At 41.5% G+C, this 18903-nt stretch overlaps 1 protein-coding gene across 2 annotated transcripts in view; it reads left to right on the top strand.

Moving 5' to 3' along the window:
- LOC119653745 (sorting nexin-27-like) overlaps positions 1-18903 on the top strand; it is an 87694-nt gene that overhangs the window by 22251 nt on the left and 46540 nt on the right. Inside the window, exon 1 of one of the 2 annotated variants that reach the window (XM_038058670.1) lies at positions 4616-5117. The exons of the other annotated variant lie outside the window; for it this stretch is intronic. Within the exon in view, the coding sequence (XP_037914598.1) occupies positions 5050-5117 (68 nt within the window). The 5' untranslated portion in view covers positions 4616-5049. Of the gene's footprint in view, positions 1-4615; positions 5118-18903 lie in introns of those variants that run through there. 2 annotated transcript variants of the gene reach the window in all.

The following is an 18903-nucleotide window of genomic DNA, read 5'->3' as shown; positions in this document are numbered from 1 at the left end:
GGATCGTCCCTTCTCAATCCTGTGCCTAGAAGCTAGGTAGGGAAATAATCGATTTCCCCGTGGTTTCAGTTTAATCGCGGACTTAAGTTTTCGGTGAACCACACAGTTCATCCGCTTCTTGACTCGTTTTTCCAAGAGAGTTGCCACTCATTCAGTGTATGTTGCCAATTTTTATGAGCAATCAGTTCCCTTTATTCCGTTCATCGTATTTATATGTTTGTGTTCCTTAGCAAAAAAGGGGACGAGTATAACTCCCGCGATCACCACAGCCGGCTTTGCGACAGTAGGTTTGGATACACCACCCACAAAGCTCCTCCTCTTGTTATTTGTGCAACACACGATACACTTCCTTGCTAAGGACATCAGCATATACTTCAGCACTGCAGAGCAGAACGGATTGCGTCGTTGTCACGAAAAGGTGTCTTCCGTTAGAGCTAGGACACCCAACTTTTGTCATTTATTATCATCATCAATAATCGGTATCCCGTCTAGGCCTGCCTTAGTAAGGAACTTCAGACACCTCGGATTTGCGCTGATACCCCTAAAAGCTGTCGGGTGTCCTGACCTACGCCATCGCTCTATCTCAGGCAGGATCTGCCTCGTCTTCTTTTTCTACCATAGATAGCCATTAGCCGATTTAATACAGATACTTTTTTTCTGCCGCTGCTTTGGTTTTATGGTAAAAGCTGATTCTCGAGTCAAGCGTTGATCCAATTTTTAAACTGTTGGATATTACTCAATAACAAGTGCCGTAATATCATTTTGCATAGCCGACCGGGGACGACTCTATTGGCATGTCGAATCTCGGCAGGCTGTAGAAGAAATCGTTCCAGAGAACCCACCTTAGGATCGACCTTCGTGCCACCCGAAATGTGATCCCCATGCTCCTCCGGTCTTTCCGTGTCTCAAAGAGCAGAGAGCGGTCCCCCAGGTTATCCCTCAATATACGGGATAGGTAGCTCGGCACATGAAAAGAATTTTCTAGTGTGCCTAGCATATTTGTCCGACTTACGCTACGAGGAGGACTACCTGTCGAGATCGACGACTGCGGTTCGCACATGACGACATCCACTGTGGATCTCTCTGGTCTAATACTGAATTTGGATGTAAGTTCCCGGTAGCAGATATCCCTTTGGCAAGTCTACTCTTGATGAGCTTTTCGAGCACTTTACCGGATGTTTCAAGCATATAGAGCTGAGATCCACATGCAGTTGGCAGCTCAGCATCTCCTTTGCTTTTTCTGAACAACACGTGCCCCGTCACTTTCCAGTGACAAGGAAAATGTGCCCTTAAGCAATGTGCCGAACAGTAGGTCCGCCGGATAGTGAAGCATCGGTTTGTGTACTTTTGTCGGGATAAAATTGGTTTCTGGCATCTAGCTTTTCATAGAGAGGTCTGCTTCTTCCAGCTTTTTTATGGTAATAAGCGAGTGATCCTCGGCGTCTTCCACCTTGTTGACATCAACCCGAATCCCAACCCATTGTTCGGTTACAGGATAGGAGTGAAACATGTGATATTCTGGATAATAGTGTGGTCACATGCTACCAAGGACTTCGTCCAAATTTCCAACCTAGTAAGAGGTGATGGGCTTTTCTGTAGAACTGCATTTATATGGGGGTGATTCTTCATGGTCATCGACGCTAAATTCCACAAGTGATGCTTTCCGCCAACTCGGAAACGACGTTTGATCACATGAAAGCACTCTGGTTTATTACACTAGTTGTTTCGCATCTGCTATCCTGTAGCGTCGATTTCGGTGTATATCTGGATTTTTCTTGGAAATTTTCTTTGATTAGATATTTTAATTGCTTATCGTACAGGTTTGCCACTTGCATTATGAAGGGTTTTCAACCATTTTCAACTATTTCCATGCCTATTGCCAAATGCTATTAGTTTTAAAGGGTTTGTGTAATACAAAACTTTATTAAAATCGATTCACTGTCTGTCTGTCTGTCACACGCACTTTTCTCCAAAACGGCTAAACCGATCCGAACGAAATTTGGTGGATAGATGGAAACTATGAAATCCTACGCATACAGCGAGTGACATAACTTTAGGTGGAGTTTAAAGGAGGGCTCCCCATATATTCAAAGGGGGGATTTAAAAAAAATGTTCACCGGATATGATCGTGTATCAAATGAAAGATCTCGATGAGTACTTTCCGAAGCTGATTTTAGTTTTGGCGTGAATTGCAACGTACATGAGTAAGATGTCAAAATGTATGCACTTAAAGTGAGACAGGACTTATTTTCGGAAACTACCCAACTCAAAAACCCGAAAAAAAATCAGGATGGTGCGCTTATATGAAATCTAGGCCTCAAAATATCTGCCTCAAGGTATCTGCTCAAATAAACTTACTAATAGTATACTACCAATTCATCCTAGGGGCACCAGCATAGAGAACCATAGTTCGCATATATTATACATGCCAAATTTCATAAAAATCGGACCATTAATACCAAAGTTATAGCAGTTCAAACTTTCGCGCGAATTTACTGCTGCTAAAGCCATATAAATAAGATGAGAATAATTGAGAATCGTGTGAAATCTTAGATTCGCATTTATGAAGAATCTACTTCTACCTAGCCCCTTTTAAGGTTTTGTACAAAACATTTATGTGGAATTGAAGTTTTGAAAGATGACTGAAATTGACTGAAAATCCCCCTTAAGTTCATCCTAGGATTACTAGGATGACATAGAGGACTATCACGTGCATGCATATGCCACATCTTATGGAAATCCGACAATTAGTGTCAAAGTTATAGCAGTTTAAACTTATCAATTTCCTGCGAATTTACCGCACCCTAAACCAGCTGATGTCATAATTGACGAGAATAATTGAGATTCGAATGAAATATTAAAATTCCATTCATGAAGAATCTACTTCTCCCTAGCCCTTTTTTGTATCTGTTCGCATTTGCTAATAATATTAAACTCAGAATGTGAAGCGTATGAGGTTGACTATTATCAATACAGGGCTTTCCATCAAATGGTTTATTTAAATCGTTTTCTAAAAAATAGAGGGGAATGGAGTTTTTAGCTATGTGACACGGAGCTGTCATGCACCCGTCGCTCCCCACATTTTTTTCTTTTTTTTCAGCCTTTGTTCCGTTCACAAGCGGGGTTGGTTCGTCGTGATCGGTTTCGCCATTTTATTTTATCAAATGGCTGATCTGGATGTAATCGCGAGGCTTTTAAATCCCCATCCAGCGTATCAAGCCACCGTTGTTTCGGCCGACCTTTTGGTCGCTTACCATTGATTTCGATGTTCAGAGCAATCTTGGCAAGTGAATTCTCGTTGACGCGAATTACGTGACCATACCATCGAAGACGCCTCTCTCGGAGTTTCTCCACGATCGGTGTAACCCCATATCGACCGCGGATATCCTCATTTCGGATGTAATCAAAACGTGTCACGTTACCAGTCCAATGCAACATCTTCGTCTCCATTACCGCAAGACGCCGTTCATTGTCTTTTATAGTCGGCCAACACTCAGAACTATAGAGAGCGGCAGACGGACGACATTCCGGTAAATTTTAGATTGGAGACGTTTGCTGATACGTCGATCACAAAGAACACCAGTTGTGGAATGCCTTTTCATCCAGGTCACATTAATGCGTGAAGCAATTTCAGTACGCAGTTCTCCATTAGCTGATAGCATTGACCCGAGATATTTAATTCGCTCAGTTCTGGGCAGGTTACTGAAGCAGACAGCACTGAGTAATTAAAATATCTCGAGTCAATGTTGTCAGCCAATGGAGAACTGCGGTATGCTCCTCACAAAGGGAAACACCAAACCTTTTATACCTGAAGCTTCAAGCTTCCGGTCTCCCGAATTGTTTAAGGTATATATTACTGTTTAAATACTTTTAGATTTTAGAGTGGAAAGAAAGATGCAACAAATTATTTTTTTTTACTTCAGACATTTCTTATCTCGTCGTACTTACCGTATTTCGGGAACCAGTTTCTTTCTTCTGTAGAAGACTTTTCTTTACTCTTTTTGCCTACAATGATCCAGCGCTGTCTGTGAATGAACTCTCAGCTTAAAACAATCTTCAAATGGTATCAGTTTTAATCCCACACACAATTATTTACCATTTTTGCTATTAACTGACCACTTGAGACTATTGGCTTAGAGGCTTGCACATCAATTTTCTGACGTAGTTGGCGGGATTACCTCTGTCCATTACAACACTGCATACCACTCTCTTATGAAGACAATCGTTTAATATCAAAGGTGATCATGAGCGGCCGATAACCTACTTAGTATTTCAAGTGTTTTCTCCTTGCAATTGTTGTTTTACGACTTCGAATCTAATTGCTGTTATCACCAGAGAACGCATAGGGACAATATCCGGGCAGTATCTCTCCAGAGGTTAATTGATGTCTTACCAACTTATGGCTGATCAGTTTTGTTTGATAAACTTGTTTTCTACTTCCAAATTAACATTTTTAAATTCCCAATTTAATGCTGGGTTTTATTTTGCTTGTTTTTGTTCAAATATAAAATGCCAGATATGAAATTTCGATGTCGACCGAAATGAGGTTTTATGTGTAAGACTTGAATCTCAGGGTGATCGGCTGAGGTTTCTTGGAGTGATTGCTTAGTGATTTTTCAATCGTGGCGAGTCTATCAAACCGGGCGGTATTTGGTATGAAATTGTATTACATTTTTGGAAAAGGCCTTTTTTGTAGCAATTTTCCACCTACTTTTGACTAGCATCCTATGACAATTGGTCCTTTCACTTTCTCGTGGTTGTGATTGCAAGTGATTTTGTCGGTCAGATTCAAGTTGACCGGACGAATTTTAATATTTTAAGTTTGACTGTGTTTGGTTAGAAAAATAGATAAAAAATAGAAAAAAGTCACATTGACTGGACTTGATGACCAGTTCCACCGGTTTTGCTTGCAGCATACGAGCTTGATTTAAGAAGTTTGCGGTTCTTGTGTTTTATTGTGGAGGTGTGGTGCTAATTGAAATTCCATAAAAAGTGGTCGGTGATCAGGTGGCACTTGCGATATTGCTGGGCAGATAATCTACTTTTTAAATGTTGTGCTACAGTTATGCGCTTTGCTTTGAACCCAAGGCTAATTTCCAACAGAGGCTCCGAAACAGGTGACGAAACTTGAATGCTAAAATTGTTATTAAGCTTTTTTGTTTTAAGGATCTACATACTAAATTTTCTCTGATTCCAAAAAGTGATTGACAGTTTCGCCCAGGGCAACTTTTTTGAGCTAATTTTGTTGAGGATGCTCGGAGTCCTGAGTCCACACCCACTTAGTGACGGACCGAACCACTTGGGAAGCAACTTCCTCTTTTGTAGTTCACGGACTCCTCTTTTTTGAGTTAAACCTAAGTTTTCGTTGCTCCCAGGGCAGAGGTGAGGCAGCGTCTGATGAGTTGCCTCTGCCCTGGACGAAACCGTCAGTCAACTTTTTTGCTTTTTCGAAAAATTTAAATAAATCAAAAAAGTTCAACATTACCTGGATGCGTACTTAGGGCTCCCTCAATCCTCAAGCAAAAATAATTTTCTCTGATGTTAGAGGTTAGAGGTTAGAGGTTTTCGGTATAGGTGCGGTGGTGTGATGGCTGAGGTGACCGAGGTTCAGTCTGTCGGGCACGTACTCTGGGCCCAAGACTGTGCTGAAATAGGAAAAAAATAATCACAATTTGATGGGGTTGCCATTTTCTGTGTTATTTTGTACTAAACCCTGGATAATTCATTCTCTTCATTCTAACCTTTGGCATAGAAACATGGGTCACATCCTTAACAGGAAATTTTGATGGCCAGTATTTCTTTTGTTAAGCATAAAATACCCAGTAACGACTAATACACATATCGATATTTAAGGGCAAAAATTCTCTTCATCGATTGTAGAGTTCCGACGAATGAAGTATTTAGCTTCCAGATGCATCCGAAATAAAAAAATGTGTTTGCCTTTCGTGTTAATAAAAACAATCTTTTACTTTTAAGATGTCAAATAAACAAGTTGAAAGACTGAAAATCATGCAGATACAGATTGAGAACCTTCAGAATAGAACTGATAAGCAAAAGCTTTGTTAATTTGCACTGAATTTCAGAGAAGCTTTCGTGAAAATTTATTAATTTCGCAGGAATTTGCAAATTTATTAATTTACTTTAAAATTTATTAATTTGCAAATGCGTTCTGATGTTTTCAAAGTTACGAAATGGAGGAAGGTCGGGAGAAAGTATCGGGCCCTTTTCTGTTTATTTGACTCTGAAGGGTTATAATCGTCAAACGATGGCTTCTGGCTATTCCTATCCTTTTTGGTTGACGTTAGCTGATCATTGTGGGTGCTCCGCATCAAAATTGAAAGTACTTTATCGAAAATTATTGAAAGGATATGATTCGTTCCCAAAATTTGAATGTGAAAGATACACTTTTCGCTGATCTGCCTATTATGGTGTTTATTAACACCGGCACGTAGCTAGTCACGTCATCGCTAAGGAACTTTAGGTCGGTCACAAAACAATTTTAAGTCATTTGGAACGAGTTGGCTAAAAAAAGAATCTCATGTTTAAGTGCTTCATGAACTAACTGAACCAAGTTGAATGCACCGAATTTCGATATTGCAATGGAATGAAAACAAGCCACTTTTATAGCGAACGGTAACTGGTGGTGAAAAATGTGTCACCCTCGACAATGTTTTGTGAAAGAGGTTGAAAAAAAGTTCCAAAAGCAGTAGTAAGTCGAGGATGGGCAGCGCTGTGCGTTTGCTGGAATTGGAGGAGCATCATCCATTACGACCTGCTGCCACCTGGCCAAACTATTGATTCTAATGCTTGCTGCTAGGAATTAATGCGTTTGAAACAAGCAATTGAAGAAAAGGGGGGGGGGCTAATTGATCAATAGGAGAAGTTTTCAGTTTCATCGTAACATCGGCAAACTATACATATATTTCTTAATTGAGCAACAGTTGACACTAATTTGAGGAGAAACTTACTCCTTCGGTGTAGTGCATGGATCGTTTCTTGGGCGACTACTCAATATTTAAAAAAAAAATATGACTGATCGGTTTGGATCGCAGGGCACAGATGATCTCATCAGAAGCTGTCTCGTGCCTCTTCCCCGGAGAGCTAGGAAGGAATTATATTCTTTGAAACCGCCAGGTTTGCAACCTTGCTTGGTTTTTACATCGGAGGCACCAACAGGAATTCGCTTCCACCGCTGTATTCAATGGCCGCAGAAACAGTTGACGGGCGGATATGAGACTGGAGCGAATAAAATGTCAGGGATGACAGTTGTTTGCCAACAACAAGAAGTCGAGTCACGTCCGCCGACCCGAATAAACGTAAAAAACTGTAACGCTAACATATCTGATCTTAAGTAACATAGGAATGTAGGACATAAGGTTGAGAATTGAGAGAATATATTATGGTGACAGTTCTGTAACAGTTAAAGAAGTGTTTAAATTTCGTGTCGTTAAAGTTTCAACTAAGGCAAATGTTGTTTTGGGATAGATACTACTCAGTTGGTCCAATCCTAATTAATACTCTTGGAATGCTGATGCAAACCTACTTCGATGTCACTGCCGAGGTAATGCACCATATTTCAGGTTTTGGCGTTGAGAGTGTCTTCTCTTCTATGATGTCAATTCTTGGACCACTCTCTGCAGTTTGTAAATCCGTTCGTTGAAGTGCTATTTTCGTCAGCTGAATATACCCAGTTCGTTTTGAGATTTGTCTTTTGCTGCCTTCTCCATATGTCCTTCTGTGTATTCTAGAGATTTACTTTTGTTGGTCATCGATAACCTATAACACAAGAGTTCCGATTGCCCAGTGAAATTGGATACCTGATAGTCACCGAGTATGTTACAGAACTTTTGTTGAGGATAGCTTGGTATGTGTAATTGCTTCAAAAAGGGTTCAACAATTTCTCAAAATTTGGTTTTTCTTAAAATGTGATTGGTTTTTAACCTGTTTTGTGGTGGAAGCATTATTTTCTGTTGTTCGTTTAAATTTTGTTGTTTTTTTCGGTGAATTTTGTCAATTAGGGTGAAGATCTCCTTCCGCATTAGAAAGATTGTGAGATGTTAACATTATCCTTATATGCCACTAATTGTTTAGTTCGGCGGACCTGATTTGTAGATCTAATAAATAAGGAACCAGTTTATTGCCCTAATTCAGTCAGACTTACGGCTCTAATGTGTGTGTTGTAAAGTTTTTTGAGGTTTCAACTAAGACCTAAATAGGACAAGGAAATTCTGTCGGTAACCTGACATCTGATATTATTTTTTTTCTGTAGTCAACAATATTTTGGGCGAAGCCGAAATTTTTCCTCTGCTTTACTAAAAACTTTTTATTCTTTGCAAATATTCATATTTCGGCGGCTATTTGTCTCCTCATTTAGCTTCCATTTTATTCCCGCGTGGAAGTTTATTATCTTTTTAGGGATAAAACAGATGACGGTTTTCGTCCATTCCTGTGAAAGATGGATCATCCTTGGTACGTTGGGCATTTTTAAAAAAATGTCCAAGCGTGTGCGGTTTTTCGCCAGTAACATACCAGGTGGGCTGAAAAGTTTGGTCTACTTTCATCCCACTCAGACAATTGGAAGATCGATCCTTCAAGTTAAGTGGAGCCAGCCTGCAGACTGCCTTGCAAACAGCTGCTATAAAAATAAGTGCGCGGTGATGTGCCGCCTCGTTCACCACGTCCCTACCTTCGATGTCACGAGGCAGGTTCATCCGCTCTACGGCAGAATTGGGGTGATGCACTCAGAATTTGGACATAGTAGTTGGTATTCGCCCCGAAAGTTTTCTAGATCGGTCTTCGTCCAGGGCAATATTCCGAATGCATATGCCAGTGAAGTGATAGCGAATATGTTCAGCCCACTTATTTTATTCTTCCCCGAAAGAGACGATTTCGGTACCAGTCTTACACGTCACAGCAATTCGGACAGCAAAATATCCTTCAGATCACCTACCCGAGTATGGGTTCCTCTCAGTTATAGTTTTAATGCTATGCGACTCGTGATGACACTTGTCTAATCCAAATTCCATCTGAATATCACGGCTTAACATATCCACTATTCGCAACAGACTTCTAAGATGGTCATCAGTACCAGCATACAGCTTGATGTCATTTTAGTACATCAAGTGCGTCAGCTCACACTTAGTCGTAGGCTATATTTGATTGCAAAACCATTCCCTCTACCATCATTCATCAGCCATGAAAGGGGGTTCAGTGTCATGTAAAACCAAAGGGGAAACGAATCCCGATGGTAGATGCCGTTCCGTATACGGCTGCGCTTTGAGGTGTTAGTACCCTCAGATGAAGCCACTGGTAAGGTGGTGTGTCACCCTTCCATGACTCCCGCCAAAAACTTTATTAATTTCGGATCAATGTGATACAGATGTAGGACATCAATTTGACAGGCATGCGGGACGCTGTCGAAAGCCTTGGCATAATCAATATAGTAACTAAAGAGGTTTGTTTGACCTCTAGTTGTTTGTCCTACAACTATCGAGTCGATAATGAGTTCCTCTTTGCAACCCCTTGAACCGATTCAGCAGTCCTTCTGGTCCTCGAACCCTTCCACTAATGATGGGCGTTATGAATGTGTAGAGGGTTGGTAAACAAGTAATCGGTTTTGTGTCTGCGCGGTCCTGCACCGCATCCTTTTTAGGGACAAGGTGGGCAATTCTCGCAGTGAGGAAGGGTGTAAATTCCTTCGGCCGACTAATGACCTTGATTATCCTGTGCCAGTCGACTGTGTATACTGGTAAATTTTTTAAACCAGAAATGTTGCATCCGATCCAGGATAGAATTCCTCCAGTTTTTCGAGCTGTTTATGGCTCGTCGAATCTCCTCTTCGGAAAATTCATGCCAATCGTAGTGGTATCGCAGGTTTAACTCATCAGTTCATTCTGTGATTTGTGATTTTACTTGCCCTGTCCATTGCAAGTGGCGGTGATAACGCTCTTTATTCAAAGCACTAGCGATTCAGTTGGGAGGGATTCGGCAAATTTTCTAACATTCTACATTTGAAGAATGGTGATGATCATTGGCCATGAAATCTTTCAGCATTCTCCATCGTTGTGGGCCATTAGCACCGAAGCTAACGAATTTGATACAAAGGGAGGAGAATTGGAGTAAGTTGCAGGATTAGCAAATGTCAGCTCAGAACAGTTTAAAGCCCTGCTTGAGAGCGATCCCAAAGCTCATCAAGTATCGTATATAGGAATCATTCATTATTGGTTTCCGGGAGAAGTGTAGGGCCTTGTAATTGTCAAAGTAAGCTAAACCTATGGAAGGGAGAAACTTCTTTGGAGCTGTGTATTTCAAGCCAAAGAGCGATGGCCGATGAGAGGTTGAACATAATTTAGGAGCAGATTATGCTCTAATTTTAGCCTCGTCAGGAAATTGAAAAGAATTTTGAAACAAGACCAAAATGGAATTTTCTGTCACGCGCACTCTTTTGTCAGTTTAACTGTTTAGAAAAGCCGTCAGAAAAATTTGCCTGACGTATGTGACTAACAATTTTATCAGTGGAATGTTGGGGTATAAAACATGAAATGGAAATGAGCCGTTCAAGGAAATAGATTTTTCTGTCTGGGAAAAATTAAATTAGGTTTATTAGACTACTTGTGATATGTTTTAAAGTTTTTTTGGTTGCACATTGTATGTACATATTTTGATTTATATTTTACAAGGCATACTTAGTTAAATTAGGGTGCCATCCCGATCTGACCCGAGTCTGCTATGGGACTCATCTGAAGTGACTCGTGCCACGAAGCCTCACCGGAGGTTATCTGATATCATAGGATCCGAGATGGCCATCTGAGAGCATTTGCTCCAGGAAAATTGCTGGTGGATGTTCTCTTAGCTCGGTTATTTGTAGTTGGTCTCCTTATGGGAGTAGAGCGGCGGTTAAAGTGTGTTGTTGCACTGTAGCACTGGGGGGCCGTTTCTTAGTTGCGCCAAAGGTGTTAGATAGACTTGGTATCCGCTGGTATGAATGTCGAGTCTGCATTCAGTAGACACCAGTACCGCTGTGCTAGTCACGGGTCTGATTGTGGTCTCTAAATCGATTCGTGTCTGAAGGGGCCCAGGAGATTTTATCCACCCGACAGATACTCACATTTAACACTCTGGTTTTTGATGATTATTTTTCTAGAAGGCTGTAACCGGGGCCTTAGAGAATTATGTGAAAGGTTTCAAGGGTTAGGATGCGATCTTAGTTCATATGATCAAATTTGAGTTTTCGAAAGCTGAACGTAGTTGAGTAACACTTGATAAGACATTTTCCAATTTCCTATAGCATCAAAAAGTGGTAGTGGAAAATTTGTGTGCAGTTACATTTGCACAATATGGAGCTGATTGTATGCTTTATTGTCATGGATCAACAAAACTTTTACAACACTTCATTGAATATTATTCAATTAGAGTAGAATAAACGATATAAGACCGCTAATACGGAAGTTTTGTTTGCGATCTTTATTATTTGTGCGGTTATCTCTGAATAGGGTTCCTTTCTTTACACTGAACATGTGTGTTCACACCATTGTGTACATTTAATTAGAGTGTTTATAGAAATAATATGTACTAATTTGAAACGAAAGTGCTAAGCTCACTAATCAACAATATCGTTCAATGGTAAGATTCACTTATATGGGAGTGCAATATTATTATATTTTCATCATTGAGACGTTGAAAATTTGATCATTGAAACCTGAGCTACTTTTTTCTGCTCCAAAAATTACAAATTGAAAAATTAATTTTCTTGTAAGGAAAGACTCAAATTTTTCCTTGGTCAGTTTTTTTTCAGTAAAGCATAGGCACTAGCCACAGATTTTTAATCCATTGCAGTGTGATATCCTTCTAAGGCTTAAGGCTGTTGGACATGAACCTTCTGGGGGTTTAACGTGAGTACCTGCAGCGCAAGTATATAGTGTAGCCATATGTTCTGTCAGTCGATGCGTTTAGAGAGAAATGTTTGGCCACCAAAACTGGTAACACTGCGCACGGAGAGTACCTAACCATATCCCACTTCCGTCAGACTTTCAGGTTCCGAAGGGCAGTAGCTCGTGAACGACAATTCAATGAAGTTTGGTAACTATGAAAAAAGAATCGCGATTATTGCCTTACACCAATGTGGGAATACGCCGAAAAAGATTCATAGGTTGTTATAAAGCTGCCCTAAGTAGGAGTCGTATTTTACGAGACGATCTTGGTCTCGGTGCGTACCGGCGGTGCGTTAGTCATATGTTAACGCCAAATGCGGCAAACTCCGTGTGCTGCTCTTCTGCAACGTTTTCCCGGTAAAAAATATCGCATAATTCTATTTTCTGATGAAAAAATGTTTATCATCGAGGAAAAATTCAGTATGTGCTCACAATTGTCATGAAGCCAAAGAAAATGCTCCGCGAGTTCAACGTCGTCCGACTTCTGTCATGCGAGGCCGTTTTCAAAACCAATGCGAGCGAGTACGAAAATATGTTAGAGGATGTAGTCGAGCCATTGAGTGAATCTCTATTCCCTGGAAAGCCGTTGTGCTTCCAGCAGGACTCGGTCCCCGCTCATAAAGGCAAGATAATTCAACAATGGTTAGCGGCGCATCTTCCTGACTTCATAACCGCAGGCAGCCCAGATTTGAATCCTCTGGACCACAGCCTTTGGGCTAAGTTAGAGGAGACTGCCTGCGATCGAATTTACACCGATTCGGAGAGTTTGAAGGCCAGCATCGTGCGTGCAGATCGAGAAATGCCGCTTCATACCATGTAGGAAGCGATTGATGCATGCCCTCACAAACTTCGGGACTGTACAACTACTAGCGGCGGCCATTTTAAATCAATTTTCTTCATTTGAAAGCTCTTTGTCCCCCTTTTTCTAATAGTGTACTTTTCTATTGACTTGGTTTATTACTTCGTGAGAAATAAAGATTTATTTGACTGACAGAGCTTATGGCTATACTATGTGTAATCCCACGGTCCTCTTCGGACGCATGTTGTTTTAGAGACCACAGTCAGAGTAACGTCGTGAGTAGCACCACGTACTGATTTATATTGAGTGAAGGCTTAGTATCCTTATCTGAATATGATCGGCTTGCTCGAATATGTGAGTAGGGCTTTCCCCAACGGGTTGACTGGAATCATCTTGGTATGAAGAACCACAAAGAAGCCTTTCCGCCAGTCACACAAATACAAAACACACGGAACTGGTAGCTGTCCATCGCGGCCATTATGGCCCTTTCCCTATCATACTGCAGAGGAAGTAGTGTGGATTGACGCTCTCCGTCGATGGAAGGCATTACGAGCGTATCCATTAGCGGATCGAAGCGTATCACTGCTAGCAAGGTACTGCCTAAGAAGGGTTCCCCCTTACTACATGAATGCCGTCCTCCAGATTGTGTATGTCACAGTACGCGGGACAGATACAGAAGATATGATACCAGTCTTCTCGTTTTTCAACATACGGAACACAACCCTGACTGGAGGCAAGGTTCCGTACAAGGAGAAACTCCTTCGAGCTAACATACCTTGTCAATAGGAAGTCCATTCCGAGCCCGAAGTTCACGATTGAATTTCCTCTAGCAGACACCACATTTGTTCCATCAAATCTGCCACTTAGGAATAGAATTCTCATTTTCACTTCGTTACTACTAGTTAAATCGGTTTGCAGCAAAGGTACGCCCCTTCTGATTGTGTAGGTCATGGCACGCCGGCTTAACTCCAGATCAATGGGACGAACACCCAGCAATACCTGCGTGGCATCGGTCGTAACCGTGTGACATACAGGAAGACACGCTAGCATTTCCACTCGCTGACATGCATAGAGTAGTTTCCCGCCCTGCACTGTTATCGCAAAGTCATACAAAAGAGAGGGCCCGTACGTAGAACATGCAAGACGCCTACACATATGAATCTACCAGCTCTCCTGCTTATACCTCATTTACACATCATTCCACGCCAGAACATACACACCAATTTAGCTAAACGCGCCCTGAGCCCGATCCCGTGCAAGCGCAGGTACTAACGTTCAGTGATTGTGATTCCTAAGTATGTCACTGTCTTCCGGTATTTCAAATTCGCTTAGTTCAGCTCGATAAGTGGCGGAGGACATAAGTTGCCTTTGGGCGATGAGACACCGACTTTGAGAGACCACGCATTAACGGTACGTATCCTGCTGTTCCCCTCAACAAGAATGAGGAGCTCATCCGCGTAAGCATGGAATTTAATCACCGAACTAACCTCCCCCAATCGCTCATTCATTATCAGGTTCTATATAAATAGACTCTGGGGCAGGCGCGCTCCACATTAATCTACCCACGCTTAATGACACCTTGGACGACTGCTTTCCTATCATGGAAGTAGCTCTTCCACAAAGTTAATCCCTGTTAGCCACATTCACGACGTTTTGACAACATAGATGATCAACTTAAGTAGTCAAATAAGCTTTTGAAATTTGAAAAGATTCCAAGGACCAATTTGCTTTCACGACGGGCAACCAAATTTTCCATATACATTAAAGGATCATGTCTCCCAGCCGTTCTGCTTGTCCGACACCAGATGGAATGTTTTTACCCCCAGTCGTTGGACCATAATTTTCTCCAGGACCCAAGGCCATAATAACCTTGGCAGTCTTCCAAAATGCAGGGAAATAGCTCTTCTGTTAACAACAATCATGCAGACATTGGACATGAGATGAAATGGCCCGTTAGGAGAGATCGAAGGATCGTATCTCGGAAACAGTTCACCCAGCAAGACGCAAAAATAATCGCGCCATGTCAGCATAGGCTTTCCGTTCACCTTTGCATACTTTGTAGATCCTTTTCCGCTATGCTCATCATCACCATCAACGGCGCAACAACCGGTATCCGGTCTAGGCCTGCCTTAATAAGGAACTCCAGACATCCCGGTTTTGCGTCGAGGTCCACCAATTCGATATCGCTAAAAGCTGTCTGACGTCCTGACCCACGCCATCCTAGGCAGGGTCTGCCTCGCCTTCTTTTTCTACCATAAATATTGCCCTTATAGAGTTTCCGGGTTGGATCATCCTCATCCAGACGGATTAAATGACCCGCCCACCATAACCTATTGACCCGGATTTTATCCACAACCTGACGGTCATGGTATCGCTCATAGATTTCGTCGTTATGTAGACTACGGAATCGTCCATCCTCATGTAGGGGGTCAAACATTCTTCGGAGGATTTTTCTCTCGAACGCGGCCAAGAGTTCGCAATTCTTCTTGCTATGAACCCAAGTTTCCGAGGAATAAATAAGGACTGTCAAGATCATAGTCTTGTACAGTAAGAGCTTTGACTCTATGGTGAGACGTTTTGAGCGGAACAGTTTTTGTAATCTGAAATAGGCTCTGCTAGCTGGCAAAAACTATGCGCGGATTTCCTCATCGTAGCTGTTATCGGTTGTGATTTTCGACCTTAGATAGGAGAAATTGTCAACGGTCTCAAAGTTGTATTCTCCTATCTTTATTCTTGCCGTTTGAGCAGTGCGATTTGATGTTATTGGTTGGTTTTAGGTGCTGACGTGGCCACCATATATTTTGTTTTGCCTTCATTGGTATGCAGCCCAAGATCTCGCGTCAATCGCCGCCTGCTTGATCTGGATGGAGGCAGTTTATACATCTCTGGTGGCTCTTCCCATGATGTCGATATCGTCAGCATAGGCCAGTAGTTGGATGGACTTAAAGAGGATCGTACCTCTTGCATTTACCTCGGTATCACGGATCAATTTCTCCAGAGCCAGGTTAAAGAGGACACATGGTAGAATATCCCCTTGTCGTAGACCGTTGTTGATGTCGAATGGTCTTGAGAGTGATTCTGCTGCTTTTATCTGGCATTAGGCATCTTTAATAAATTCTAAAGCTAAATGGCGAAATTTGCTCTCAAATTACAAACTACAAATTTATATCAGAGTCGCTTTCCAACACTCATAGTGTTCGGACGTATTTTTCTACTTTTCCATACTAGTGCAAATTAATGAAAGTAATCAAAAAAACCGTTAGTAAAGTGCAAGTGAACCCATTAGTGAACAAACAACAAAAACTCTACACGCGTCGTTCAATAGTACGCGTAAAACGATCTCAAAACAAAGTGCAAGACAATCAAAATTCACCTGTGCAACCAACATGTGCCACCTCCAGTGAATTTGTGAAATTTCCAGTAGACATTAAAATGCTTACTATAACAAGTAATAAAACCTTTACAACTAAACGCAAGAAAAGCAAAAAACAGGTCAACTCATCTTTACCAATGACCAACAATGAGAATGACGACATGGAAACCTCATCCGAGGAAAATATAAGTGACAATGATCAAGAGGCACCGCCACCGAACAAAAAAATACAAACCGGGATGGAAAGATATATTACCATCACTGGTAAAAAAAAGCAAAAGCCAACCACGAATAACGAGCAAGTTAAGCCAAACGAAGACACTACCACAACGAATCCCGGCAGTAGCAACTACTATAGCATCCTAGCGGACAAAAGCAATGACGTCAACGTAACCATAAGAAAAACTACAAAACCACCTCCGATTTACATCAGGCAAGCGGCCAGCAACAAATTAACCACCGAAATCGGAAAAATAGTTGGAGCAGATAACTTCTACATAGTTGACCTCAAAAGAGGAGATATAAAAGAAACTAAAGTGCAAGTTGTTAGCGAAGTGAAATATACAGCTCTGGTAAACTGGCTGGACAGTAAAAAAATGCAATACTACACCTACCAGCTGAAGAGTGCCAAGGGGCTTAAAGCTGTCATCAAAGGTATAGACCACCTTGTCGAACCTCAAGAAATCTCTGAAGAACTGAAAGCAAAAGGATTCGAGACCAAATCCGTGCACAACATAATTAATCGATCAAAGAAGCCACAGCCTATGTTTCTTGTGGAGTTAACACCCGAAACCAGTGTGCCGCCCAAAGGGAAACCTCATCCAATATACAATTTGAAATATCTACTCCACCGCAGGATAACTATCGAAGAACCACACAAACGTTCAGGCCCTGTGCAGTGTCAGAACTGCCAAGAATATGGCCACACCAGAACTTACTGTAAATTATCATCAGTCTGTGTAATCTGCGGCAAACTACACGAAGCTAAAGCTTGCCCTAGCAACAAAGCGGACCCCAATAGTAAAAAATGTAGCAATTGCGGAGGCAACCACACCGCAAATTACAGAGGCTGCCCTGTCTACTCAGCCATAAATAAACTAACGGCTCAGAAGAAATACTCCCCGCCAACAACCTACAAACTTCAACATATCCATCAAACGCAAAACAATCAACCAGCTGTAACAAATTTTACTAGCCAACCGTGTACCCAACAAACATTCTGCACCCCTCCCCAGCCGACATATGCGGAAATGCTGCGTTTCCCTCAGCCGACAATTAGACAATCACACATTCCGATATCAACCAGCCCAACCAGCACTCCTGACACCACAACTCAAATACTATTAACACTCGCAAGCAACATCCAACAGCTAACAAATACGATGCATCAAATGCAGGTAACCTTAAACAAACAAACAGAAATACTTAGTCAACTTTTAGGTAAATGAGCAGCATCAATATCGCCCAATGGAACGCAAACGGTATTCTCAAACATCGCAACGAGCTAGAAATCTTTCTCAGAGAAAACAACATTGATGTCATGCTGTTAGTCGAAACGCACCTCTGCAGCAAAAACAACCGCTTCAAAATCAACGGTTATAATACCCATCTACAAAACAACCCAGAAGACAAGCCATGTGGAGGAACAGCTGTGCTAGTAAGAAATAGGTTAAGATATTCTCCTGTACCTAGTGTTAATTCAAAATTTATTCAAAGCTCGGTAGTTGAAATTACCGATCAAAATCAAAAAATCATTCGATTAGCTGCTGTCTACTGTCCCCCAAAAAGCAAAATAAGTGAAAACCAATTCTCTGAATTTTTCAATACTCTAGGACCCAGATTTTTCGCGGCGGGCGATTTTAACGCCAAGTCGCCACACTGGGCTTCACGCCTAACCACCCCCAGAGGTAAACAGCTCTTAAACGCTGTATACAAAAACAATCTCCATTGCATTTCAGGGGGATTGCCCACCTACTGGCCATCCGACCCCCACAAAATCCCAGACTGTATAGATTTTGGTATCTTTAAAAGCCTAAATCCCAATCGCATTAGGGCCACTACTACGATCGACCTCTCTTCGGATCATTCACCAACCATTTTCGTGCTTAGACTTACGGCCACAAATTTCCAAGAAGAAGACAAACTAAACACTAACAAAACCAACTGGCACAAGTTTCAGAAACTTTTCAACAAAAACTTTTGCTCACAAATCAGACTTAAAACTCAAACGGACATTGACAACGCACTGCAATATCTGACTAGCACTATACTAGAATGCATCGAATTAGCTACTCCCAACCATAAATCCCCGAAAATATCCCATCCCGATACTTCTCAGAATGTCCAAGAATTGCTTAAAGCCAAACGAAAAGCAAAACGCGAATGGCAAAACCTACGCTCCCCAAGAACAAAAGCAATCCTGAATAAAGCAACCAAAACACTTAGACAAGAACTTATCAAAGAAAGAAATGAAAACATTCAAAAATTCGTTCTTGGACTAAGCCATTTAGCAGACACAAATTACGCAGTATGGAAAACAACAAGAAGAATTAAAAAGTCAATACAAGCGGAAACTCCAATCCAAAGTCAGCAAGGCGCCTGGATCATATCTAACCAGCAAAAAGCTGAGGCCTTTGCTAAATATTTTGAAAAAGTATTCAAAACGGAAGGTGGTGATAGCACCCCACCTGATATCCCTAACCACCATACAACTAACCCATTAACACCCCTAAAACTCAATTTTTCAGATTTGCTCAAAAAACTTAAAGTAACTAACCCTAAGAAAACCCCAGGCCATGATT

Source organism: Hermetia illucens, chromosome 4, assembly GCF_905115235.1.
Source record: "Hermetia illucens chromosome 4, iHerIll2.2.curated.20191125, whole genome shotgun sequence".
Taxonomy (NCBI): Eukaryota; Metazoa; Arthropoda; class Insecta; order Diptera; family Stratiomyidae; genus Hermetia; species Hermetia illucens.
The sequence above is the reverse complement of the archived record's forward strand: the minus strand, read 5'-3'. Positions and strand labels throughout refer to the sequence as shown.